Source organism: Onychomys torridus, chromosome 9 (assembly GCF_903995425.1).
Source record: "Onychomys torridus chromosome 9, mOncTor1.1, whole genome shotgun sequence".
In the NCBI taxonomy this organism is placed as follows: domain Eukaryota; kingdom Metazoa; phylum Chordata; class Mammalia; order Rodentia; family Cricetidae; genus Onychomys; species Onychomys torridus.
Window position 1 is genome coordinate 109,830,590 of NC_050451.1, and position 27,799 is coordinate 109,858,388.

The 27,799-nt window shown below is 45.7% G+C and overlaps 1 protein-coding gene and 1 long non-coding RNA gene across 2 annotated transcripts; one reads left to right on the plus strand and one right to left on the minus strand.

Moving 5' to 3' along the window:
- Positions 1 to 12,523: 12,523 nt before the first annotated feature.
- LOC118591471 lies at positions 12,524 to 26,379 on the plus strand. Its single transcript, XR_004945931.1, has 4 exons — positions 12,524 to 12,647; positions 16,955 to 17,074; positions 17,941 to 18,050; positions 26,361 to 26,379. It is a non-coding gene; the product is annotated as an uncharacterized LOC118591471 (long non-coding RNA).
- Gpr18 (G protein-coupled receptor 18) lies at positions 22,003 to 25,985 on the minus strand. The gene is made up of 2 exons (XM_036199804.1): positions 25,881 to 25,985; positions 22,003 to 23,225 (listed from the first exon to the last, which is right to left on the minus strand). Exon 2 carries the CDS (start codon positions 23,180 to 23,182, stop codon positions 22,187 to 22,189), a length of 996 nt encoding a protein of 331 aa, XP_036055697.1. The 5' UTR covers positions 23,183 to 23,225; positions 25,881 to 25,985; the 3' UTR covers positions 22,003 to 22,186.
- Positions 26,380 to 27,799: the final 1,420 nt, after the last annotated feature.

Sequence of the window (27,799 nt, forward strand, 5' to 3'; positions counted from 1 at the left end):
ACTTTAAACAGTGTTGGCCCACAGTGAAGACCATTTGGTCTTCCTTAGTCACAGCTATATTAAAGAGAAATGTAGCAGGAATCTTAAAGAGTCTTATTAATAAAATCAAACCTGAGCCAGGTATTGGGGTGAATGTTGGAAGATCGGAGAGACAGAACAAGCCACAGCTACCTCATCTTGCCAGTTTCTCAGCTGGTCTTGTTTCCTCAGAGTGGAAGCTTCTGTGTCCTCATCCCAATGGCTCTCAGCTGAACTGTTGCTCAAAGCCTAAAAGCTTAACCAGCCAAATGCTTCTAGTTTCTGGTCTTCATGCATTATATATCTTTTTCTTTCTGCCTTTACTCCCTGGGATTAAAAGCGTGTGTCTCCATGCTGGCTGTATTCTTGAACGCACAGAGATCCGCCCAGCTCTGCCTCCCAAGTGCTGGGATTAAAGGTGTGCACCATCACTGCCCAACTTCTGCTATGGCTTGCTCTGACCCATTTTCTAGCCACCATTTTTGGCTCTGTATCTAGTGGCTGTTCTGTTCTCTGACCCCAGATAAATTTATTAGGGTGCACAATATTTTGGGAAACACAATATCACCACAGAGAAAAGTCAGAGTGTTCTTATAAAGGCCTGTCTAGTAGATCAGTTTCCCATCATGACAACATTAAGTAAGATGTCAGCGGTGCCTGATGCTGTTTCGGGTGCTTTGCAGATTTGATACAGCTTTCTATGACCTGGGAGCCAGCCTCAGCCTTCAGTGCTGTTTCAGAACATCCTTTTAAATTTTATTGCTGCTGCTCTCAGCTCATCCTGTCTACATGTTTTAGATAGATACCTCTTTGAGGACAAGTCCTTGTTCCTGTTTTTGTTTTTCACTCTAGAACCTTCTTAGCACACTCTTCTGTATTTTTCCCAGTACACTTCCCAGCCATTGGTGCAGCAACAGGCGTTGTTTATCGGCTCCTCTCGTGAGACAGGCATTCTGCCTGATTGCCTGGGCACTTGTGCAAGGAGCCGTGATGAGGCAGGTGCCTGGTGTCACTGAATTCTCCCCAGGGGATAAGGGACAAAAGACCATTCATGGATGGCTTTCAGTTTTGTTTTGTTTTGAACCTCTAACTAGTCTGGGGAATGGGTGTCACAGTGATAAACTGGGACCCTTTGGCCCTGGGCAGTCTTACAGAGGTCTTGGTGGGGATGGTCTCCAGGAGCACTTGTTCATCATGCTGTAACGTGGTCACCCGAGACAAGTCCTTTAGGAGGCTTCCCAGGAAGCCTAGTGGCCTGGGAACTAAATGGAGGAGGAAGCTGAGGGCACCTCTCCCAGGGTGTGGCTTACTGTACTTTTGTGAATTTCCACCTTGGTGTTTGTTTAGTCCCTTTCTCATAATAAAGTTGTGAGAAAGTTACTCCGTGAGATACTAAATGATCCCTTTTTGTGGGAACCCCGAGAACTTTACCAGCTAGTTAAACAGTCATTAGTGGGAAGATGAGTGTTTGTGGTGGGTGTGGCGGCCCCTGCTTGAAGGGTGCGAACCACACTGGGCTTTTGGCCTGCACTTTTGCAGGCCAGACATGTGGGGCAGATAGAGTTAGCAGGTTGCTGCTCCCCCATTGCGTCTGCAGCTAGCATCCTCCTGTAGCAGCCCACACAGTTAAGCAAAACCTGTGGTTAGTGTCTTCAGTGCCTCAAAATATTCAGGGAAAATTCACACAGCAAGATTCTCCTTCCAGCCTTTTAAAGTATTTACTTATTGACGTTGCTGTATTTGTATTATTCTGCTGTGAGGTTTGCCCATGACATGTAGCAGGCACCAGGACGCCGTTCCTCTTCCCCAGACAATATTCCATCGTATGGAATATGTTTTGTTTATCTTTCCATTTGTTAGTGGTCACTTGGCTGTGTTTTACCTGCTGTGATAACACCGCTGTAAACATTCACATATAAGCTTCTGTTTGAGGTCCTGTTTTTGCTTTTCCTGGATGTATGTCTGGTAGTGGAATTTATGAGTCGTTCGTCTATCTATGTTTAACTTTTTGAAGATCAAAGTTTTACTTTAAGTGTAAGATAGTAAATATATAAAGTATATTTTTCTTAGTAGATATTAGAAAAAATGTTTTTATAGTAAGGCAGAACTGGGTTCAAATAGCAGCCCCTTTACTATAAAGCTGTGACCTGAGGCAAATTATTTGCTCTTTTCTTCCCCTAAAGTCTGTGAACAGTGAATTCCTACCTCTAGATGATAAGGACTAAGGAGACACGTGAAGGCCTTTTATCAGGACAGTGTCGGATATGAGATAATCCACATGAAATGGAGTCATTATAGTAATTTTATGGCCACAGCCACCTAAGCCTAAGTGAGTGGTATTAACTGTCACAAATAATGATGGTAAACTTTGGACATACCAAAGAGAAGTAGGGAACTAAATGACTCCAAAGAAATCTTAACTTTGCTGTTTTATACCACGCTCGCCATAGATGGTCCCCTTTGACTTTTGGATTAGTGCATTGCCTGCTCGTTCACTTATGGCATGTCCACCTTCAGAGGGAAAGAGATGTCTGTCAGAGAGACGACTTTTCAAAGCGCATTTGTTTGCTGCTTGGGCTCTGATGGGCAAACTACTTCCTGACTCCACTCACAGACAGGAAGTTTGCTAGTGACTTGCCTGAGCTCCGAGTATGAGGATATGGTGAACTTTTCCTTGAATAAGTTACTAGTTAAAAATTAATTTTCCATTAAAATTGATTTGTATAAAAAGCAAAACATCTCATGAATAGAGCATGATTATCATTGTTAATATTTTGATACATGCTTTACAAAACATCTATTTATGTTTTTTTAAACTATTGTATTATAATGCCACTAACACTATTATACTACCTATTTCTTAGTGTTGAATATTATTCCATCTTACACATAGAACATAATTTAATTTTTCTGTTTTCCTTTTGGGTATTTACAGATACTATTTTCACAGTAATATAGACAATGCTAGGAGAGTATCTTTGTGATAAAGTCATTGTGCAAATCCATGGTAATTGCTGTGGCCTGAATCCTCAATGTTGGTGTGTGTGTGTGTGTGTGTGTGTGTGTGTGTGTGTGTGTGTCAGTGAGAGGGAGAGGGCGAGAGAGAGAATAGATGAGAATGACTGGCTGACTGCTGGCTGACTGACTGGCTGACTATGTGTATGTATGTGAGCTTGCCACCATAGTGACAGGTACTTGGGAAGAACAGTTTCAGTGTGGAAAGATTTACCTCAGATTGTGGTTTTAGAAATACGAATCCATGCTTAGCTGATTCTGTTGCCTTTGGGCTACGTGAGGCAGGACCATGGTGGTGAGAACGTGTGGTGGAGGAGCTTGCTTCAGGCAGCCAGAAATGGTGGGTAGAGGGATGGAGAGAGAGAAGTATATGGTGGTGGCGGGGGATAAAGGGAAGGAAGAAGGAGAGGGAGGGAGAGAGGGAGAGAAGAGATGGAGGATGTAGTTGGTTGTTATTTACTCTTTGGGGGCCTGCCACCCTGCTCCCAAATAAATGTAGAGATTTATTCTTACTTATGAATGCCTTAGCGTGGCTTTTCTCGCCTGCTTTTCTAACCTAAATGATCCTGTCTGTGGTTTTCTCTGGGCTCTTACCTTTCTCTATTCAATACACCTCTTTCCTTCTTACTCGGTGGCTGGCTCCTGGTGTCCTCCTCTCCTCCTTTTCTTGCTCTTCCCTCTTCTCTCTTCTTCTGAGCCTAGATGTCTCCTCCTACTCATTCTCTCTGCCTGGCAGCCCCACCTGTCTCTCCTGCCTAGCTATTGGCTGTTAGCTCTTTATTACACCAGTCAGGTGTTTTAGACAGGCAAAGTAACACAGCTTCACAGAGTTAAACAAATGCAACATAGAAGAATGCAACACATCTTTGAGACATTAAACAAATATTCCACAGCACAAATGAATGTAACACATGCAACACATCTTTGAGACATTAAACAAATATTCCACAGCACAAATGAATGTAACACATCTTCAACTAATATTCTACAGCAGGAGGACTGGGGTCCACCTCCACAACAGGCTGTTCTGCTCTGAATCAATCCAGTGGTGGCAGCTAGCCCCATTATCATCCAGCCACTTCACACTGCTGCTCTAGGGACCAGTCTTTCAACAGCCTTTGGGGTGTGTTTCATATCAACAGCATAGTTGTACAACTTAGTTTTGATAACTTGAGCATTAGTAAGTATCCATCACACTGATACTGCACTTCCCACAGACCTCATTCTCTTTACTGTCTGCATTCAGAATTGCATTTACATGTTATTGACAAGCACCACTGTAATGTGTGAGGGGGTTTTTATGGCAGTTTTTGTCTTTTACTTTGTTAGCAGCAAGGTGAGAGTACCAGTGGACTGTGGGTATGTATGGTATGGTATGTATGCTATGCTGAATGGTATGTAACACAGGATATGGTTGTGTCAGTATCAGATTGCCAGGGTTTGAATCTGGGTTCCGCTGGATGCCACTGGTAGGCAGCTGTCAGATCCATCTTGTGCATCTTTTCTGTGTGCTCAGCCTCCTTTTCCATCCCGACTGTTCCTGGAATGCTGTTTGGTAAGCTTGATCATGCTTGCTTCTTCCTTCCTCCAGGATGGCTTTCCCACCGTACCGGAGGCCAGTCTAGACTGTCGAAGGGTGGAGGCTGGTGGGGAAAAGTTCTCCTCGCCCTTCTTGGGCGATAGATCCAGATGCCTTTGTCAGGCTCTTGGAAAGTCTTGCTGATGTGTTGCTTTGGTGGGAGCCAACCTGATAATGTAGTCTTAAAAAAGATGGCTCATTCTTTGAGAGTTTTGTACAGTGTGTTTTGGTCATAATCACCTCTCAGCTTTTTCCAGACACACTTCTCTTCCTTACTCACCCAGCTTTGTGACCTTTAAAAAGAGCAACAGCATCAAAACTCTTCAAGATATTTGTGATGCTAAAACATTCCTGGATATTTTATACTGGAGCTGCTCCCAAATATGAGTCCACCAGGGGCTATACTCGGAGAAAACTGCCTCTTCTCTCAGCAGCTAACAGTTGCTGGCTGCGTGGGATTGTGTGCCCAATTCCTCTTTCCATTGCTGGGATTCGGTCTGGCTCAGGTTTGCTGTCACAAACTGAGTTCAGTGCACAGCTGCTCTGCTGTGTCAGAAGACAGTGTTTTCCCCATCGCCACCCACCACCTCTGGCTCTTACTCTCTTTCTGTCCCTCTTCCTCAGTGATCTCTGAGCCTTGGCATTGAGGGGGAGGGTATACATGTTTCCTTTAGGCCTGAACACTCTATAGTCTTTCATTCTCTGAACCTTGGCTAGTTGTGGGGTTTTGTGTTAATTACCCTCTACTGCTAATAGAAGCTTCTCTGATGAGGGTTGAGAGACCCATTGATCTGGAGGGTGACCCAGAGGTGGTGCAGGGACTTGAGAATGGCCGCTGTGTGGACTCTCCCTTACTCCTTCCCTTGCCCTTCACTTTTGCTGCTTGGGGTCACAGTCCAACAACACAGGCCACCTGCCTGTAAGGCCCTGTCTGACCTCCCCTTTCAGGGCACCACGCACAAGTAATGTACTCTCTAGACCTCATTTTCCCTAGAGTGCCAACTGAAGAGAGTATCGTCTTCTTCCCAGAGTGGAGAATTGAACCATGTACTCCTTTTCTTTACTGCCACAAGTGCTGAAAGGGCACTGCTGTATGCCCAGTGGTGTCTGAGCTGTGGGCACAGAGTCGTGACCAGGACAAGCAAGGACCTCTGCGGCCACAGAGCTTGTGTTCTGAGGAAGACGACGAAGGGCTAAATGAAGTCGTGAAGGATGCTGGACACCAGCAGAGCAGTGCTGAGGGACGCATCTGGAGTGAAGGCTGGTGGGAGAATGTTTGGAGAGGTGGGCAAGAGGTGCCCAAGGCCCTGCTGTAGAGACGCATGCCAGGAGCAAGGTGGTAACAGTGCTAGCAAGGGTTGGTTAGTGCGAGACCAAGGAGATAGCTTATTTTTTTTTTAAGCATATTTTATTTAAATTTTAGTTTTTGAAGTCAGGTTGTGGTGGTGCACACCTTTCATCCCAGCATTTGGGAGGCAGAGAGAGGCAGATTTCTGGTTCAAGGCCAGCCTGGTCTACAGAGTGAGTTCCAGAGAAACCCTGTCTCAAAAAACCAAAATAGGGAAGAAGAAGAAGAAGAGGAGGAGGAGGAGAAAGAAACAAAATAAATTTTACTTTTTGAAATTGATGAAAAACATCACACAGTACATTTTCCTTTAACCCATTAATGTGGTAGACTACCCTGACTAGCTCTATGTTCCCACCTGTTCTGGATAAAATTGAAATGGTTATATAAAAAAGAATAAGTTCTTTTAGTAAGTATTTTGTTCATTTTTGTGGGGTTTGGAGTGTGTTTGTCGTGGTATGCTTGTGGAGGTCAGTACAGCTTTGTAGAGTTGGTTCTCTCCTTCCGTCTTTACTTGGATTTTGTGGTCAGGCAAGGTGGCAAGTGCTTTTTATCTCTTGCTGGCCTTCAGTAAGTGTGATTACTTCTGATTTTTTAAAACAATTTTCTGTGTATGGTGGTTTTGCCTGCATGTATGTGCTGATTGCATGCAGTGCCCATGGAGGCCAGGAGGACTCATCTGTAACTCTAGTTACAGATGGTTGTGAGCCACTGTGGTGCTGGGAATCGAATCTGGGTCCCCTAGAAGAAGCCAGTGTTTTTAACTGCTGACCCATCTCTCCAGCCCCTCTTTTGATGTTTAATTTTAGTGACGTATACCATACCTGTGTAGCCTTACCCATGTTCAGGTGCACATATCAGCAGTATGTGGTCCATCCATATTTTTGTGTGAAAACCTCCAGGACTCTTTATACCTCTTAGAACTGTAGCTGTGTCATGAAGCAACTCCCTGGTTATAGCGCCAACTGCCTTTGTCAGCCACCATTTTCTCTCTGATTTTGTGAATTTCACAATTCTAGATGCCACATATAAAGGGAACCGTGGGATGTTTGTCTTCTTGTGACAGGCTTATTTTTCCTAGCCCAGTGTCCTCAGGTTCACCAATATTGTAACAAACATGGATCAGAATTCCTTTTCCTTTCATGGCTGAATTAAATCCTGTTGTATATATGTGGCAGCTTTTTCCTGTTTGTGTGTTCTTCATCAGTGGACAGTTGGGTAAGTACCTGTCCTCCGTCAGAGCCCTTCCATCTAACAAACACCCGCTGACGGCCTTTGGGAATCCCCGGTTGCAGCCATGAGCATGCCAGCCTCAGCCGCTGCCGCCAGGAGCCTGTGCTCTGGGAACCAAAGCAGGGATGATAGGTCCACTTCTTTTTTTTTTAAACTTTTTTTAAAAATTATATTTGTGTTTTAATTTTACACATGAGCCATGGGTTCCCTTGTCCTCCCCACTCCCGCCCCCGCCCCCACCCTCCCCTCAGCCCCTCCCCTCCATTCCCATCTCCTCCAGGGCCAAGACTCCCCTGGGGATTCAGCTCAACCTGGTGGATTCAGTACAGGCAGCTCCAGCCCCCTCCTTCCAGGCTGAGCAAAATGTCCCTGTGTAATAAGCCCAAGGTTCCAAACAGCCAGCTCATGCACTAAGGATAGGTCCGGGTCCCACTGCCTGGGTGCCTCCCAAACAGTTCAAGCTATTCAATTGGCTCACTTATCCAGAGGGCCTGATCCAGTTGGGGGCTCCACAGCTTTTGGTTCATAATTCATGTGTTTCCATTCGTTTGGCTATTTGTCCCTGTGCTTTTCCAATCTTGGTCTCAACAATTCACACTCTTACAATCCCTCCTCTTTCTCGACAATTGGACACCTGGAGCTCCACCTGGGGCCTGACTGAGGATCTCTGCATCCACTTCCATCAGATATCGGATGAGAGTTCCAGCACCACCATTAGGGTGTTTGATCACCAGACTAGGTCAGATTAGGCTTTCTCTTGACCATTGCCAGCAGTCTACAGAGGATGTATCATTGTGGATTTCTGGGGACCTCTCCAGCACTCTGCCTATTCCTGTTCTCATGTGGTCATCATTTATCATGGTCTGTTATTCCTTGTTCTCCCTTTCTGTTCTTGATCCAGCTGGGATCTCCTGCTCCCCTAAGCTCTCTTTCCCTCAATCCTTGACCTTCATTACTCCCACTGTTGTCCAGGTTGTTCATGTAGATCTCATCCATTTCTCTGTCATTGGGCGATCCCTGTGTCTTTGCTAGGGTCCTGTTTTCTAGGTAGCCTCCCTGGAGTTGTGTAGCAGTCTATTCATCTTTGTTTTACATCTAGTATCCTCCTATGAGTGAGTACATACCATGTTTGTCCTTCTGAGTCTGGGTTACCTCACCCAGGATGATTTTTTCTAGATCCATCCATTTGCCTGCAAACCTCATGATGTTATTCTTTTTCTCTGCTGAGTAGTACTCCATTGGGTATATGTACCATATTTTCTTTATCCATTCTTCAGTTGAAGGGCATCTAGGTTGTTTCCAGGTTCTGGCTATTACAAACAAAGCTGATATGAACATAGCTGGGCAAATGCCCTTGTGGTGTGATTGAGCATTCCTTGGGTATATGCCCAAGAGTGCCCAGCTGGGTCTTGGGGGACAGGTCCACTTCTTAACACTGAAGTGTCCTTTAGAACTTGTGACATCCCAGGACATTGGCAGCATTCCTTCTAGTCAGCTAGAGCTGGTAAATCTAAATTCACCTTTAAATACCGTTATAAAGCAGTCAGGACGGGTACTGTAGGTAGTTTTTGTTTCAGAAGCCAGCCGTCTTTCCTGGGCTGTTTGGTTCAGTGCCATTATTTCTTACCTGGTCATCCGAATGGCCTCCTGACTGGACCCCTCTTGTACTCCTGTCGTCTAAATCTCAAATGATGATGTAACGTGGATGGCATTATCCCTCTACCTAGCCCTCCCCACTCCAGACATCCTGCCATCCTGGGGCAGGCTGAAAACCTCCTCTTGCCTCAGGCTCTGCTCTCTGCTCCCCCACCTGTGTCCTGTGCGCTGACACCCCCTCCCCCTTGACCTTAGGACCCCCCTGTGTCCTGTGTGCTGACACCCCCTCCCCTTGGCCTTAGGACCCACCTGTGTCCTGTGTGCTGACACCCCCTCCCCCTTGGCTGTAGGACCCACCTGTGTGCCTTACTCCTGCTGTGTGTGGATGGTCCTATTGCCTGTTGAATGTGGTTCTTCTTATAGCCTGTGTGTATTATGCGCCTTTGGTAGAGCCCCTTCCCCCAGACAGTGCAGGGCCTGCTCACTAAGGTCTCTGTCCAGATCTTACCTCTGAGCAAGGCTTCCCTGGCTGCCCTGTGTAGGATGGCCGCCTCTCCCACTAGCTCTTTACCCAGTAAGTACTGTAGGTGAGCATCAGAGGCCTGCTGTACAAGAACAAGCCTTGCTTCTCAGCACCACTGAGAATCACCTGGGGCTGGGGGTGTCCACCCTACACTGTCTTCAGCTGGAAACATCTGGATGACAGGGTGGCTACCATCTTGAGCTCTGGTACAGGGAAAGAGCAGGAATGAATCACAGCTCTAAGCGTCTGTCTGGAAGTGACATTATCTTAGTTTTCTTGGCTCCAGCAAGTCACACTGCCACCCCTAAGGTCAGTGGGGATTAGCAACACTTCCTTGTGTCTGAGAAGCCCCTGGGAATTTGTAGTGGGTAGCAGCCTCAGGCTTTGCCTGCTCAGGGTTTCTGCAGCGTTTGTTTCCATCTGGCATATGTGTCTGCCTTTGTCCGGACATCCCTGCTGAACCCCAGGGCCGAGGATCATGCCTGGTTTGGAGTAAGTGCTTAGTGATTTTAGAGATGGGTTAGGGAGACAACCAAAGCAGCCTGTTGAGTTAGTCCCTGACAGAGTGGGATGTGGGGAGGGGAGGAGATACGAAGGCCAGGCAGGGTTCCAGGGAGCAGAATTGGAATTGCTGGTAAGTCTTGGGCTGAGGAATTTGAAGTTCATTTGTGTGGTTTTCTCTGGTCAGGTTGTTCAGGAGGTGACGAGCCAGGTGTGGCTGTCTGTCATAGGGACAGGTAAAAGCAGAAGGAGGGCTTGCTGTCCTTTCAGGGTGTACTTACAGGACCCTCTCTGGTCCTGTCATAGTAATGAGGTAGCTCATCTGGACTAGGAGAGAAACCCACCAACCAGTGAGGTTAACGTGGTTGGGGAGGAGCTGTTTGCTCTTTACTTGGCTGCTTTAGGGACTGTGGGGAGGGTAGCGCTGGGATTCACGCCCAAGGCTCAGGGGTGCTGTGCAAGTGCCCTGCCATGAAGCCCTCATGAATTCTGACAGTTCAGGCAGGTTCTCATTCTGCAGGCAAGAAGAGCTGAGACTTCCATGGCTAATGTAAGACTGGCCGTGCTCACAGCCATGGTGCCCTGTGTCCTGTTGAGGCCCGGGTAACAGGGTGCTCTGCTAGGTGCAGTGGGTGGGTGTAACAGCTTTAACAGCCACCCAGTGCAGCTAGGTTTGGGATCTGGCAAGCCTGGGTGAAGAGAGTGCAACACTGTATGGTTCCGGTATAGAGTGTGCAGGGCCCAACCCTGGGAGGAAATAGCTGGGCTATTTCTGTATGCTTGCACAGACACTATAACCACAAACTGTAACGGATGAGTCCACCCGCAGGGAGTTTCTTATGATTGAGATACACAATCTGAAAGGGCCGCCTCAGTGATGTCTCCTGTGGCCTTGCCATTGGCAAGCTAGGAATGTCCTCTGTCTGAGGCATGTGGCCTTCCTCCTGATGTCCTTCATACCCTGAGGCAGAACTGAAGGGACCCTGAGTGCCACAGAGTGAGGGACACTGCCTAGGCTGGTTCCCTCGGGCAGGGAGGTCAGTGGAAGAAGAAGTGAGGTGCACACAGAGGATCCTCAGAGCAGGGACCGGGCAGTTAGGATTGGAGGCAGGTGGGCTGAGTGCAGCGGTCTGGGGACAAGGGTGAGGCGGCCATTCTTCTAGGAGGTGATGGGAAGTGGGGGTGTACTAGTGCTGTATGAACAAAGATGATGTACAGTTGTGCAGCCCTTGGGACTGCAGGACCTTATTAGCTGAAACCAGGTGAAAATTGGTGTTGTGTTTATGATCTTTAAAGTGTTTTTGTTGAGGGGCAGGTTCAGTGAGTAAAGAACTGTGTACATGATTAAGACCACACTTTAGATACTTGGTTCCCATGGAAAACCTAGATGTGGGCGTGTGCTGCTGTAGCTCCAGGTTAGGGCTGAAGTAGAGGGAGATGGGTCCCGGGGCTTGTTAGCCAGTTGTCTAGTGCAAACGGCCAGCTTCAGGTCCAGTGGGACTGTGGGACCCTGGGACCGGTAATAGAGGAGGATGGCCTCTGACCCCCATGAGCATGCCTAACGGGGCACACAAGCTCCGGGTACAGTGAGCCTGTGTCTTAAGGTGAGGAGGCAACAGAGGGGGATGACCCCTGGCCCCCACATGTACATGTGTGGGAGAAGGACCCACATGTATGCACATAGAGATTAAAAAGTCTTTTGGGCTAGTGAGATGTCCCTGCCACTAAAGCACTTGTCTCCAACTGTGACGACCTGGGTTCAGTCCCTGGGACCCACATGGTGCAAGGAGAGAACCCATGTTCACAGGCTGTCTTCTGACCTCCATGCATTCGGTGTGTATAACCCCTCCCCCACACGTCTTGTAATTTACAGTTATAAATGTACAGGGAAATGAAAAATAGTAAAGCTAATCTTTAATACATTATAGCATATGAAAACTATTGGCGACATTGAGTGCTAAAGTGCTTTGTTTCCTGCAGAATCATTTTGAGTGGTTTGAGAAGTGCTGCTCTGTTGCGTTTCTAAGAACTCGCGAATTGGCGTACACCTGGGTTTGGCTGAGTTTCCGGTACTTTTCGTTCCCTGGGACTTCAATACCATGGGACATGCCTGGGGGTTGTTATGGGAAGGCGTTTACCTGCAGCGTGTCTTCTGGAATGTCTCAATTCTTGTCACCACAGTCACATGCTGGTTGCCTGTAGCCTTGGTAACAAGTGACCACAAGGCTGGTGGCTGCGTAGGATGAGGTGGAGGTCCCACGAGCCCTCTGGAAAACTTGATTGGGTTCCTCCCGTGTTCATTGTGGAAAACCGCAGGAGACCACTGCAGTGAGCAGTGTTAGCACTTACACACTTTTGAAAAATCTTCACACCACTGTGTGCATCTCCGTCCTCCTCAGGTGCTGATGCTGGAAGATACTTCACACTTGCAGTTGCTGTTTCCTCCAGCTGTCTGGAGGCTACTGGGTTTTTACTGCGGCTGGTCCTGTAAGAGCAGCTGACAGTGAAGCCTTTCCGGGGTCGTGCCCGCCCTCTGGCTTGGCCCATTACTGCTGGTAGATGTTTTAGTAAGAGCTAAACGCCAGAGCTTCTGGGGTCAGTCTTCATTCTCATTCAGAACAATTAGTTATCCTGCTTTTCATCTGTGGGGGTGTCTGTTTGTGTTTGTTATTTATATCCCAGTCAAAGCTGTGTTTTCCTCCTTCCTAGACAAGGCACCGCTGTCCAAGAGCCTTTTGCTGGTCCCCAGCGTCCTGTCCCTTCTGCTGACCCTCTTGCTGCCCCACTGTCAGAAGCTCTTCACATATGACCTCCAAGCTGTCAAGAACAACTTCCAGGTAGGCGCCTACTCCTTTGCCTCTGGGAGGAGAGGGTGTTCTTCTAGACCAGTCTCTTCTTTTGTTAGTCCCTCAAGACCCCTAAAGTTTCAAAAATAGTATTTTAAAGTTGTTCTTTAAGAACGTTCTTGTTTTTTATTACATCTATTCTAACTCCTTCTAGACCTAGTCCTCCGTGTCTGTCTCTTTCTCCTCCTCATCCTAATAATTAACTGAGTCCAGTTACTGCTGTGCGTCTGCACACGGACATAGGGCCATTCACTAGAGCACAGGCAAATGGTCAACCCGTCGGGGTCACACCTCTAAAGAAAAACTGTAAACAGCCATCAACTGCTGATAGATAGTGCCTCCACCAGGGCTGGGGCCTCACCAGCCCCTTTCCATCCAGGTTTTGTTCAGGCTGCCACAGCCTTAACATGTCCAGGAAACATGGTTTCACAGCGGTTCTCCCCAAGTCCTGGCTCATACAGACGTCCAGCTCCCTCTTTGACAGTGTTACCTAAGCCTTAGGAGGATGGAGTGTGATATAGGTACCTCATTTAGGGCTGAGCACAAAGCCCCTAAATTTGTAATGAGCATTATTGTTACTGCATTGACAATCACATTTCCTAGTTACATTTGCTGATAGCGTCAGTAATGCAGATTATAATGGAGAAATTGCAATGTGACCTTTTGCTGAACTCCAAAGTTTATATTTCAGGTTTTACTCATTGGAAATGCAGTTTATACTTTCAAGAGAATCTTTGGGCTAGTGGGGGTGGCTCTGTCGTTAAAGGCACTTGCCACCAAGTATGAGAACCTGAGTTCAGTCACTGGAACCCGTGTGGTGGAAGGAGAGAACCCACTCCCATAAGTTGTCCTCTGACCCAGGCTAACTTCTTTTATGTAGGCACAGTTAACATTTTCAAAAACCAGTCTCAGCCTGTGTTTTTGACGAGGTGGTTCAAGCTCATTTGTCTGTGACACACTGGATGGTGCTTCTAGGAAGGGGAGTTACACCAAGAGGAATCACTCTGCTTCCAGATTGATGCAGGGGTCTTGTGTGGGGTCAGAGTGTTAGGACCAGTTGTGGGGGCCTGGCAGCCACTTTTGTCGCAGCTCACTGATGCCCTTCCTCCATTGTGACGCGACTCCCTTGCTCACGTTGGCGTCACTGAGTCCCTGTGAGGGTCCTGTTAGCTCCTGTGTCTCTGCTTTCCGGACTGTGCCATTGTCTGTGGTGTGGTGGTGCCTCTCACTGTGGGCTTAAGAAAACAACGACAAAAAACCACTTAGATTTATATGTGCACATCACACACACATGGGACTTATACACATATATGTTAAAACACTTAGAATCTCACCCAGACCAGCTGAGTAAGAAAGGCTTGGGAGGGTGGGGGCGGCTGGAGAGATGGCTGCGTGGTTAAGAGCATGCACTACTCTTGCAGAAGACGCAGGTTCAGTTCCCAGCACCTGTGTTTGCTCACAGCCACCTCAAACTCCAGTTCCAGGGATCCAGCATCTTCCTCTGGTCTCCATAGGCACTGCATGTATATGATACAGTTACTTTCATGTAGCCCAAACAGTCATATTCAGTAGAAAGTAGCAAAAGGGAAAATACTTTAATTATACATAAAAGAGCATTTGGTAGGACATTTATGTTTTAAATTTTTTAATGTTAATTTAAAAAAAAAAAAAAACAATCCTCAGGGATTCTAGTGTGAGGTCAGCCTTGAGACTTGAGACCTTCTGGAAGGAGAACCCAATTTCTGGGTTTCATTTGGCTCACCTGCTGCACAGTTCACGGGTATCTGCTTCTAAGGTGTCTGGGGTATTTACAGGAAGTGCTTCAGAACAGTGAGGAGCTTCACTTCTGCCCTGGGAATTCTAAACACACACATAAGAGCCTGGGCCTATGAGTTACCAAGTGCACACTAGATCCTCAGGTGATGATAGACAAGAGGGACCAAGGCAGGATGGAGTAACTCCAGGGAGGTCGGGGATGTTTTTATTTGTCTGGAAGGAAGGGCAGCTGAATTTGAGGTGAAGAGAGATGCTTTCCTCCCGGGGCCCAGTGAAGTTCAGCCCCTCTGGTCTGTCCTGCAGGTGTCGCAGGAGAACTGACTGGATGATAGGGTATTCACCCTGTCACAGGGTCAGATGATAGGTGTCCTGTATCCTGTCCTAAGTGTCATGCCCTTGAGGATGGCAATAAAGCCTGACTTATTTAAGACTAGGTGCCAGCTTTATTTGACATTAACCACAGGAAAGCCAAACCATCAGAGTTCTGTATACAGAATTCAGTGCATGTTAGGAAAGTGTTAATTTTCACACTCCTCAGATTTTCCTGGTGGCTGTCAGGATGCTTTGATCACAGTGTGGAGTTGTCTGCTAGCTGCTGTACATGGATAATAGGCATCACCGTGTTTACAGAGTTGGTACCCAGCAGCCTCCTGAGCCCACTTACCTGGGTAGTCTTTGCTGGCCTCAGTTGCACTGTGGTTCTGGTCAGTTGTGGTGTACCTGCAGGCTGTGGCATGGCTGCCCGTGGTGGCATTCCTGCCTTACCATGGGCCTTTTCCTCTTGGACCTTGGTTAGAGACTTCCTGGAGTTGACGGTTCAGCTAGCAGACGGGTAAATGAGACTTGTGGCCTTCCTTGGGTCAGTCCAGTGCTGTGAGAATTTGGAGTTCCCTGGTGATGGAAGTTCTGCCTGGCCTCTTGCTTGGAGCAGAGACAGCTGTGGGCTGCTTTGGCAGTGGAGTTGTGCTGTTGCTTTGTTTGGTAGGGAAGAGGCCGTAGGACTTCATTTGCCCCTTTTTCATGATCTTGGGATGGGTATGTCCACTGTTCATAGCCATATTGTTCATGGTAGAACATCCATCAGTCGACAGATGAACAGACAGAACGTTATACATAGAGGCATTGTAGTAGTATTCAGCAGTAAGAGAATGAGACTCTGATACAAGCTTTACTATGAACCTTGAAAATACTGTTCCCAGGTTAATAAGCCAGTCATGAGAGGACAGAGACCATGTGACCCCACTCATGCTGTGCCCAGCACAGGCAAATTCATAGACAGAAGGTTGGACATAGGTCACCAAGGGCTATGGGAAGGGACGGCAGGTTAATGTTTCATGGTGCAGCACTTAGGATAACAGGATAATGCACACCACTGTAGGTACTTAACTGAAGTGTAGATCTAATTAATCTTTTCAATAAAAACCAGGAGTCAGATATCAGGGTAAAACCTGAAAGAGAAGCAGGAGAGCAGCCTTCCTCTTCCGTTCCTCCACCTCACCGTATCACTCCTGTCTCCTCTCTGTACAGACCTCCGAACCTCTATGGTTAACTAGTGGCTAGCTCTGCCCGCTGACTCCAAGCAAACTTAGTTGTTAGAACACAAACACAATATCACACAACACTTAGTGACACTGAGTCATGTATTGAAGAATAGTTAACATGGCAGATTTAATCTTGTGTTGTTTCACAATAAATCAGAGGCAGCCCAGGGTTGATTTGTTGTAGCTGTGAAGGGGAGGTGACATCAGTCTTTTGCTGATACCATTAGGATCATTCAAAATTGGAGAAATGTTGAGGACTCGCAATAGGCCTTTGAAAAGCAGCGTCTTCTTTATGTGGTTTGTTTTTCACCTGGGCAGAAGGTGGATTTTCAGAGCTGATAATACTTTAATCTGCTAGTATTTATCAGCAATTCTCCAAACTTGCCGTGTGTGGTTCTTTGATGTTGAAGCTCAGATATTTTTGAACTTTTACTCAAATTGTCACAATTTTGCTTTTAAATTCAGTAGTATGAACATAATACAATGAACATTTATTAGGTTTTTATTTCAGCTGATTCTGTGTGTGAGAGTGTGTGTATGTGTCCTACTAAACATCCCTTTCCTTTTTATAACATTTAGTTATGTATCGTGTGTGTGTGTGTGTGTGTGTGTGTGTGTGTGTGTGGTGAGCACGCCATGGTGCCTCGTGTGGGGGTCAGAGGACAACTCTGGGGAGTCAGTTGTCTCCTTCCGTCAAGATGTGGGTTCTGGGGCTTGAACTCTCGGTGTCTGGCTTGGCAGCAGGTGCCCCGACCACTGAGGTTTTTATAAGGAGTTCTCTGCTGCCTTAACAGGATGCGTCTTATCAGAGTAAGCAAAGAGACTTCTCACCATGCAGGGGATCTAGGATGCGCTTTGACATTAGGCATGCTGAGTTGACCTTTGCGTGTGCATAGTGGCTGCTGAGAGCTTGAACTGGACTGCATGAGGCAGAGGCCTGGGCAGATCTCACTCACCCCTGCTGTTTTCATCCCTGTCTAGGTTTGGAGGCTGATATGCGGAAGAATAGTTTGCCTTGACTTGAAAGATACTTTCTGCAGTAGTCTCCTTATTTATAACTTCCGAATATTTGAAAGAAGATATGGGAGCAGGAAGTTTGCAGTGAGTTATTTGATGTTTCACCTTTTGTACTAAGGTTCCCGAGTGAATTGCCCTTGTCTTTTACTCCGTATTTGCATGTTTGGTGCCTCCTAGGCTCTCCACCTGCTACATCTCCAGCCTACATTTTAGTGTTCAAACTCTGAAGTAAAGTCTTGCTGTTTTCCCAAGCTGGCCTCTGTTTTTTAACCTACCTATTCAGGTCCCAGAATAGCTGGGATTACGGGTATGCAACACTGTTCTGGCCCCTTATTTTAAAATGTCTCCCATTTTTTAAAATTCAGTGTATTATTTATAATTATCTCTTAAAAAACATGTTTCTAAATCGATATTAACCAAAGAAAAATTTAAATTTAAGCCAATAGCATGATAAAATGATGAGATGGTGGTGATGGTAATATGCAACATTGTGTGTGCCAGTAATGAAAATTTTAATAAAACTTTAGTTAATAAAATTCTGGAAAAAAAATTCTGGTCACTTATTTGGCTTAATAGTATATATACTGCTTATTAGCAGTATGTTTTGTCATTTTTCAGCATATCTAGAAATTCTAGAAACTAATACATATATATAAACAATCATGGTTTATTTCCCAATTTTGGAAAGAAACAAAATCAAATAATATAAAACTCTGCTTATGCATGTATACATATATATGCTATATATATGTAATATATATAGATTCTATATATATATATTTATGTATGTGTATGTGTGTGTGTGTGTGTGTGTGTGTGTGTGTGTGTGTGTGTGTGAATGTGTATAGCCATAGCCCTCTAACCCCCACGCACCCTTGAATTCATGCTAACTAAATAGCTGTTATTTATTTTTAGGTGACTCATTTTCTGTTTTTTGTTTTAATTTTCAGTCCTTCTTGCTGGGCTCCTGGGTCTTGTCAGCCTTGTTTGACCTAATTCTTGTGGAAGCCGTGCAGTATTTGATTGGTGTCACCGTGGCCAATAATCTGCCTTCTGGATTGTAAGTAGCTTAGACTTTGGAGTTAATTATTTAGGATTCTTAAGTCTGTTTGAAATACTGTCATTCACAAACTTTCACCAAAGGTCTTTTAAGACGGCTGTGGTGGCCACACCTTTTGTCCAGGCACTTGGGATGCAGAGGCAGGTGGATCTCTTGTGATTTTAAGGCCAGCCTCCTCTACATAATGAGTTTCAGGCTAGTCAGGGCTACATAGTGAGTGAGAGTCTGTCTAAAAAAAGATGCTTTATATTTTCAGATATAGTATATATGTGTGTAAATAAAATCCAGTTTATACTTACATATTCCTTATGCTCTTAAAAATAATCAGTTTTGTAGTATTTTCCTTTTTCTTTCAGCTTTGGAATTATTTCACAATCTGTTTGTTTGAGACATGTCTTGTATGTCTCCCGGGATGGCCTCTAATTAAAGAATCTTCTCCTTCAGGCTTTCTAAGTGCTGGGATGATAAGCCTACAGCCACCCTGAATTCCTCAAATTGAATTTGTTTTATGTATTTTTGTAGTGATATTTTGCTGTTGTAATTTTATGAGATAATTAAACATATGTATTCAAATTTAATTCATCTGGATAATAAGATAAATGTACTGAAGTTGACTTTCTGAAGAAATTTTTGGGTTATTTCTATACTTCCACCAAGGGCAGAGCAAAGTCAGTGTACAGGTAATAATAGCTGTGTGCTTCCTGCAGTGACAGACCAGCTCAGCCATGCTCTCAAGTAAAACTGTGAGCGTATGGAGTAACTGGGAGCCAAGGACAGAGTTTTCAGCACATGCAAAAGGCCTAAAGCATATCAGAATTAAATATAGGAGCCTGTGTTTGAGAGGCACGATAGTGTAAAATCAGAGAAACTGGATATTTAAAATTCTGTGTGCACTAACTTTAGCCTTATTCTAATTTTACAGTATGAGTTTGAGAATATTGTCAGGTATATTAGGTCCCTTGATTCTAAAGCAGGCTGGATCTCTGTTTTAGATCTATAACTGACTTTGAGTTAGAGTCAGCATGAATGGTGCCCTTGAGCTGTTTTAGTAATGTGTGGTTCTGAATCTTCCCTGAGTGGGGATACAGGTTCCTGTGTCCTCACTACTGTACAGCCTTGTTGAGTCAAATGTGTGTTAGTGTGGTAGACTGGGGTGTGGGCTGCTGCTCCTGTGAGCAGGGTGTGGTGCTGAAGGAGGATTCTGTGTGAACTCAACAGCATTGCGCATGTGTGTGATGTGTTGGTGTAAGAATGAGACTGGATAATAGTAACACTAGATCCCTGGAACTCACACAAAGGTAGAAGGAGAGAAGTCAGTGTCCTGTGACCTCTGTGTGCTGTAGTCTATGCATGTGCGCGCACACACACACACACACACACACACACACACACACACACACACTTGCATTCATATACTCATATACACTGACATCCTCACGTACTGACACACTCACACACGCACTCACACACATCCCACACATTCTCACGCACATGCACACTATAAAGAATCAGTGTAAGGATGGAAACAGCTGTCACAGCTGTGCCGGAGTTTAAAAAGAACCAACACCCACACCTCGAAACCTCTGTTTTCTTTGGAATAGGTCAGACTTGGCAGGTGCTGTCTGCAATGGTGGGAGGAGCAGGCAGCATGGGCGCTGCCATGCAGACTTGGGCTGTGCTGCTTAGTTAGAGTTTTGTGAAGTCTTGAAGTGCCTGGACCCGGCTGTTTCTGAGCTCGGTTCCTATCTGACTGTCGTCACTGGTCAGTTGGAGGTGCTCGACCACACAGGGCCACCAAGAGGGCTGGTTTACCAGCAGCATGTGTAGCCTGGTTTCCCATTTCCTTGAGCTCTGTAATCTGGTGCTGTCCACTCCCAGCCTCCCTAGCCAACTTGCTCTTGTCCTTTTGTGTGTGTTACAGCAGATGTTTTCCTAATTCAATGAATATTTATTGCATTTGCTTATTTTCATGTCACAGAATTGTCTTCCTTGACCTCCTGTGCTATTGACTAGGTCATTGAGAAGGAGCCTAGGTCCATGATGTACTTGGTACACACACTCACGGACACCGAAAGGGTGATCACCGACGTGAGCCCCGGTCAGACTCTAAGGCAAGGCTGTTGACGGCTGCACAGGTTGGTCTGTGCAGAAACTGCAGCTGACATCTAATGGATGTTCACAACTTACTTAACTCAGAAAAAACCTGCATTGTTTTCAAAGTAGCTCCATTGTTCAAAGCTAAATATGTTAGCTGTGTCTAGTAACTTGTGCTTGGCACATTGGCTCTAATAAACCTATTGCTTATTAGTTGTTAGTATTTATATATGCGTATTTGTTTTCTAGAATCAAACCCCTTCAGAAAAATTGAATTTGAATTTTTTCATATGTTAGAGTGTGTTTGGTGCTGGTGAGATTGATCAGTGGGTAAAGGTTCTTGCTACCAAGCCTGATGCCTGAGTGTGATCCCTGGCACCCACATGGTGGAGGGAAGTAACTGGCCCATACGGTTATTTCTACACACATGGTGTGGCGCACACGTGCCCACGTGTATACATAACTAAATGTAATATATTTTAAAGAGTGCCTGATTATAGTGCTAAATAGATTTGCTTCCATGAATTGTTTTTCATTGTATTTAATTTCCCTGAGGACCACAGGACACGTTTCATCTCATCGCTTGTGTCTGAATTTGTGTTATGCTTTTCTACACCACATTCTTCAAGGAAACCTTTGGGAAGAGCTCACAGAGAACTGGCCCAAGAGTGCATTTGTCTGGATAGTTGAAAATAAGCTGTGCCTACACGCTCTTCCTTCCCTCTAGGCTGAGGGTCAGATGAGGAGCCTCCTCACACGCGAGAGGCTAGTGCTCCACCACCCCGTGACTCCATACACCCCACGTGTATCCTAAACTATGTATTAACTACAGGGGTGCGCTCTCGCTCTCCCCCTTCCCTCTTCCTCTGTCTCTGTCTGTCTGTCTCTCTGTCTCCCCCTTCTCTGTCTGTCTGTGTCGTGTGGTGTCCCTGTCGGTCCGTGTCGTCCCCCGTGCCCCCCCCCTACTCGATCTTTCTTGGCTCTTGAACCTGAAATCTTGACTGTTTCCTCTCTGTTGAGAAGCTTCATCAGAGCTCCACCTTTGCTTCTGGATCCTATAGTTATGAAGGTACATGTTTGTAAACATTTTTGCTTATTGTTGAAAAATTGGTACCAGACCTGAAGGGAGGCAGAAGCATGGGCAGACTAGGGTCAGAACTAATATTCCCCAACTAACATGGCTTGGAAAAAAAATTATAATGCATTTTTTAACTATGTAAGAAGAGCAAGCTGTTGGAGTTGTAACAAGTTATTTAACCACTTAACATCTTGTGTCATAGGAATGTGTCAGTTTATTGGGGCAGAAATGGGATCTCAGTTACCCTCCCAACACTTGCTGTAAGTGGGGTTTGGGAAGCAGCAGCTGCTTGCTGAAGAAAAGGGACAGGGAGGTGGCTGGAGCTTCCCCATTGCCATCAATTATACGTTGTGGTGAGTTGAGCAGAGTTGCTTGTGTAGAAACCTTGAGAGCTGATGTTTAGAATACAGAATACTGAATTCAGACCGCCATCCCAAGTGTGAACCGATATAAGGGAGATCTATCAAATTATTTTGAACAATAGCTTATTTTCCCCCTCTCATGAATCACTTGTGTACAGAATTTAATAAAAAAATGTTAAGCCAGTTAACCTGCTCAGATAAGCCTGACTATGAAACCTAATTTGGGTGACCCTCTCCTAGTAATTCATGAACATGTTATTTGTATTTTTATTGTTTTTGAGACAGATTCTCACTATGTGGCCTGGGATGGCCTTCCTCTGCTGTTTGAGGGCTGGGATCACAAGCATGGCCACTACAAGTGGTTCCTGCACATGTTTTATACAAGTTGTAAGATTAAAAATAAATGAGCGTATCCGAATACTCAGTATTTAGTCATGTTGCTGGAATAATAAAGTACCACAGAAGTTTTTAAAGTTTATTATTCTTTCTTTCTTTTTTTTTTTTTGCCAGAGAAGGGACTGGATAATATAGAATGCTGGTTCACTCAAGAGTAGATAGAAAAAGAGTTTTAAAGAGAGTAAAGACAGGTTGCTGGCTCTGACTCATAGCATTTCACTGTTCATGTTGCTAAGTGACCGTAAACTGCTGGATCGGAAGCTTTTTCTGCGCACACTTCGGAGGTAATTGCGGTACAGCATCACACTAATGACCCGAGCCTGGAATTGTTTGGACACAATGTAGTAGAGGACGACGTCGAGACATGTGCTGAGGTTCATGAGGAAGGTGGTGAAGGCTCCCCAGGGACTGTAGCTGTTCTCCTCCCCCTGCAGCATCAGGAAGGCGAAACAGATGTGGAACGGCATGAAGCAGATGAGCACCTGCACCAGCAGTGTGATGATGATCCTTATGGATTTCTCCTTCACCTTAGGCTTCAGCTTAGACGTCTGCCCACGGAGGAGGCTGTGAATAATGACCACATAGCACCCGATCATGATGAACAAAGGGGTCAGGAAGAAAAGCAGGAGCCGAGTAAAGTTGAGCGCATTGACAGCTTTTAAGTGGACGATGTCAGAAATCTTGAGGCAGGTGGCAGGGGAGGAGGCTTTATCAGGGTCTTCATAGAGCAGCAGCAGAGGGACAGTGGTTGTCAGGGTCATTATCCAAACCCCCACACATGCAAGCACGGCCTTGCAAGTGTTCCTCAGCTCCTTGGCGTACTTTGGCTGCACTATGGCCATGTATCTGTCAGCACTAATGAAAGCAAGAAGCCACAGAGCCAGGCTTGGGTAAAACACCACCAGAGCCCCAAGAATGTGGCAGAAGTACTCTCCAAATGGCCATTCACCCTTGGCGTAGTAAAACATCCGAAAGGGTAGACTTAGTATGAATATTAAGTCCAGTAGGGCGACATTCATCATGTAGATGGTTACTGTGGTTCTTTTCTTGGTCGTACAGCTGAAAACCCATAATGCAGTGACATTAACAAATAATCCAATCAGGAAGATGCAGCTGTAGAAGACCAGGGCTGCGATTTTGTATTCATCCGGGTGCAAGCCGTTAGAAAGGACCAGCTGATCGGGATTGCTGGGGGTGGTCATCTTACAGCAGGCCTGAGCCCATGATGTGCAGAAACTGTAAAGCCTAGTAAGGAAAGGAGGATAAGAGCTTTGGTTGGAAACACATGCTGAACAATCTCTGGCTTCTTTGCTGCTAGAGAGTTTTAATTTTGAGGGCATCTCATATCAAAGACTCTGTGTACATGCCTTAGTATTTTTCAAGAACACATACCCTAGAAGTTATTGCTACTATTTACTGATTTTTCTTTAACTTTTTGTTTTAATTTTTGTAGCACTGGGCATTGAACACAGGTCCTCAAATATGCTTTGTACCCAACTGAACTAGGAATCCTGGTCTTCCTTCCTTTCCCTCCCTCCCTCCCTCCCTCCCTCCCTTTCTGGCCTTTTTGAGAGTTTCTCTGTATAACCCTGGCTGGCCTGGAGCTCCCTATTTAAACCAGGCTGGCCTCCAACTTGCAGAATTCCGCCTGCCTCTGCCTCCCGAGTGCTGTGACTAAAGGTGTGTGTGACCATGTCCAGACCCAGTCTCTATAACGTACTGGTCAGTTCAAATGACCTCAGGTACCATAATGCTCTGGGAGATTTATCCAGTTTCCCTGACCTTCTCATCTCTCTTGTTCCCAAATAATCAAATTAGGAGACAGTAAGAATTCTCTGGAGTAATGGGAGAAGGGCTAATCTGGGTTTTAAATCTTTTAAAATGGCTTGCCAATTTCTGTCATTTTTATTCTATTTATTTTATAACTCATAAGCAATGTTCAAATACTTTTCAGTCACTAAATACAACCACAATTTACAAAGTGTGTATCAGAAGACCAGCAGAAGAACCAGAACAGCTGGAGACGCAGCTCGTGAGCACGCAGGAGCTGGGGTCGCTCTGCTGCCTGCTTTCTCTGCTGCCTTCTTTCTCTGCTGCTTCCTCTCCAGCAGGTCGTGCTCAGCGTCTGCAGTGCTCTTGTCTGCCTTGTCAGTGAGGTCTTGCCTAGTTCCCTGGTGATCTCACACCCTTTCTTTTGAAGTTGCCAGCATTTCTTCAGTGCCATCCTGTATTCTCTCAGATTGTTGTGGGTCTAGACTCACTACTGTTCTGTGTTGTGGTCTGCTAGCACCCTAGAGCAGCAGGTAGGCAGTTGGGAGTACCTGAGGCAGTGCTGCCATTTTTTGTTTACCAGGGTCCTGTAATTTGAGCGTTACTGCATCAGTGGGACGTAGTAAGCTGTGTTTTGAGGGTGTTTTTCTAGTCTAGGTACTTCCATACTCCTGCCCTACCTGGATGAACATAAATTCTGTCGGAGGGAGGCCTGAGAAGTCCTAACATGGGTAAAGAAATGAGTTTGATAGTGTTTATAAACAAGCAGTTCTCAGTGTGAAATTCCCTCACCCGGGCTGTAATGCCAGCAGTCTTTAAAAATACTCACTATGCAGAGATGGAACCTGGGGGCATCTCTTTGACATATGGGGGCTATAAGAAGTTTCTTTAAAATGCCACTTTGTAGGGTGCTTACGTCTAATTCAGCCCTGAATATCTCTTTAGTGAAAACTATAGGGAGGGTTAGCAGCCCGTGGTCAGGGAGTGAGACTGAGTAGTGCTGTGGATGAGCACGCGTGTGTCCGTGTGTCCCTCCCTCCCTCCCTTCGCTGTCTGTCATGTGTTTGATTAAATGTGATTTTGGAATAAAATCCTATATATCTAAAAGCGTGTATGAAAATTCCAGACGAAGCCGAGAATGGTAGCAGAAGCTTTTGATGCCGGCACTCAGTGGGCAGAGGGAGGTGGCGGTCTCTGTCTGACGCCTGTGTGCTCTGCACAGTGAGCTCAGGCCAGCTAGGAGGCCCTGTCTAGAAAGTGCCTCCAAACAGTCACATAACTAGAATATTAGTTTCTACCCAAATGAGAAAATTACTGCAAAGAAAAGTTAAAAATCCTTAAGCAAAGGAGACTGACTGAGAAGCTTAAACATTTTCAGTCAGTGGATTTTACAGTAGCATTGCAAAATGAATGAGATTTCAGGGTTCGCTCCTCCTCCCTGGTACTGCGGTGGAACCTGTGTTTGTGACCCATCCTGACCGTCCTGTCTCTTCGCCCCTCCCTCCTGGGCCGCTTTTCTGTGGTCACCAGTCTCACCTGTTCATCTGCTCCAGTGCGACGCCTGTGTCCCCGTGTCACCGCTATGGGCTGTGTGCTGCGGGGTTTGGGTGTTAAAAACTGGCACACCAGTGGTTATCCTCCCCAGGGAAGGGCACACCAGTGGTTATCCTCCCCAGGGAAGGGCACACCAGTGGTTATCCTCCCCAGGGAGGAGCACACCAGTTATCCAACACTGAATGGCCAGCCCTGAAAGCATACATATAAGTCACATACAGACTGAGCAGGGTGGATGTGTGTGTGTGTGTGTGTGTGTGTGTGTGTGTGTGTGTGTGTGTGCGCGCAACAACAATGAATGAGAAAGAGACCATGAATTTGAAAGAGCAAGGAGGTGTATGTGGGAAGGTTTGGAGGGAAGACAGGGAAGGAAGTAATGATGTAATTATAATCTCAAAAATAAAAAAATCTAAAATTCTGCACTTACTATTAACATAAAATACTGAAAATGAGCGCCAAACCATGGAGAAGAGTAAGCTGTTGTCCCAGGTGTCACCAGAGGAGACGGAGATGTGTTCAGTAAGCACTATGTTCCTTCTGGTGATTTTTACCACGAGGTCACTGGGTGAAGCTTACCTCTGGTCAAAGCGCTGTCTGAGAGGTGACCATTTGCCGATGGATGCCCGGTCCTGTAGAGAGTCCTCAGAGCTTGTGTTTCACAGGTGGTGCTTTTGTCTCTGCTCGCTGTGCAAGCTTGTTGGTGATGTAGTACCGATATGGCTGCCTGGTGGGCGGAGCGCTGCACTGCCCTTTCAGGAAGTGCTCTGACACAAAGTTCTCAGCGTGGGACTTTACCCTGGATGTGGTTTTTCTCTTTCACTTGTGATTTGTTTATGAAGTCCTGCTCAGCTCAGGCTCCTCTTGAAGTGATGGCATATCTTGAAGGAAGGCATATGAAAAGGGAAAAATTTCTTGAATAACTGTTTGTTTTGATGTTTGAAGTCTGTCATTTGTAGAAAGGAGATTTGATGTGGGGCCAAGCAGGGTTCAAAGCCTGGCTTCTTTCTGTGCTGTCTGACTTTGTCTAGCTTTCTTGCTGTTCCTGTCTCTCTACAGTCGACACACAGCAGAGTACTCATGTGATAGGATTTTGAGAACTCTGATCCAGAAAAATCCTGCCTGTAACAAAGAACCTGTCACCAAGGTACTCAGTCATCTTTATCAGGTTTGTAAAATTATATCATATCGCTTCTCACATTTCCACAGTTCCTGGTGCCTACAATTGGGCTCCATGGCTCCTTCCACTCTCCCTGCGGATCTGTTCCCAGGTCCTGAGGCAGCCTCCCACCACTTTGTCCCTTTTCTATCTCAAGGAAGGCTAGCAGTAATTTTTATTTTTTTTATTTTTTTTTATTTTTTTTTTTTTTTTTTGCATGAACATCTCTGCAAATCCTAGGAAGGACTGGGGAAGTCTGGTTGGAAGGATTTACATATCGAAGTGTTCTGAGAAGGGAAGTGAAACCTGCAGCAGGGGCTTAGCAGCCCACACCACTGCTGTCTAGCTACACTGCATGTAACTTTCTCAAAAGGAACCTGCCACCTCTTGTCCAGTTGAAGGATCTTACATCAGTTACACTTGATTTGTTGGGTTTTAGAAGGTACCTAAGCATAGCTTCCTCTGCATTCTTAATGTAAGTGATTGAATATGGCTGCTGCCACCTCATCCTTCCTCCCTTGTTGGGACAAGGTCTCACTGTGTAGCTCTTCCTGGCTTGGACTTAGATAGACCAGGCTGGCCTTGAACTTGAACTTGATCTTCCTGCCTCCCAAGTGCTGGACTAAGGTGTGAGCCACCATGCCCGGCTTGAACTTGTAGTTTGAGAACCTTGCTTCTTTTCTCAGAAGTGGTAACACTTTGTCCTACGAAAGGTACTGATGTCGCCTGTGCTGACAAACTACTGGGAACCACGGTGGCCTTCCAGAATAGCACACTTTAGAGTGTCCGGTCATGGCAGTGCTTCCTGTTCCGTGAGGAAACTCAGAAGCTGCAGGCCTTCAGCTATGGTAGTAATGACTGCCTTGGTTCCTTTTCTAGCTATCACCTTGTTATTGCTAAGTTAAAATATAAATGTTTTATGTGGAGCTATGTTTTTTCATATGCCACACAGGAGCATGACGTTTCACCTGCACAGAACCTTCTTGACTGAGACTCAGTGCATCCTTTACTGTAACACACAGAGTCCGACAAGGTTTCTGACAGGAAGTGCTGGCTTGTGTCTGGTGTATTTCTCATTAAGACACGAGTCTTTTCCCATATGTAGCATTTTTTAAAAAGATTTCTCTATTATGTATACTCACACCAGAAGAGGGCACCAGATCTCATATAGATGGTTGTGAGCCACCATGTGGTTACTGGGAATTGAACTCAGGATCCCCAGCCAGTACTCATAACCTCTGAGCGTTCTCTCCAGCCTGTATGTAGCATTCTTAATTGAGAACTTCCATTTCTTAGTGCAAGGCACCTAGGCAGATTAGGCACTTCCTGAAGGCTCAGC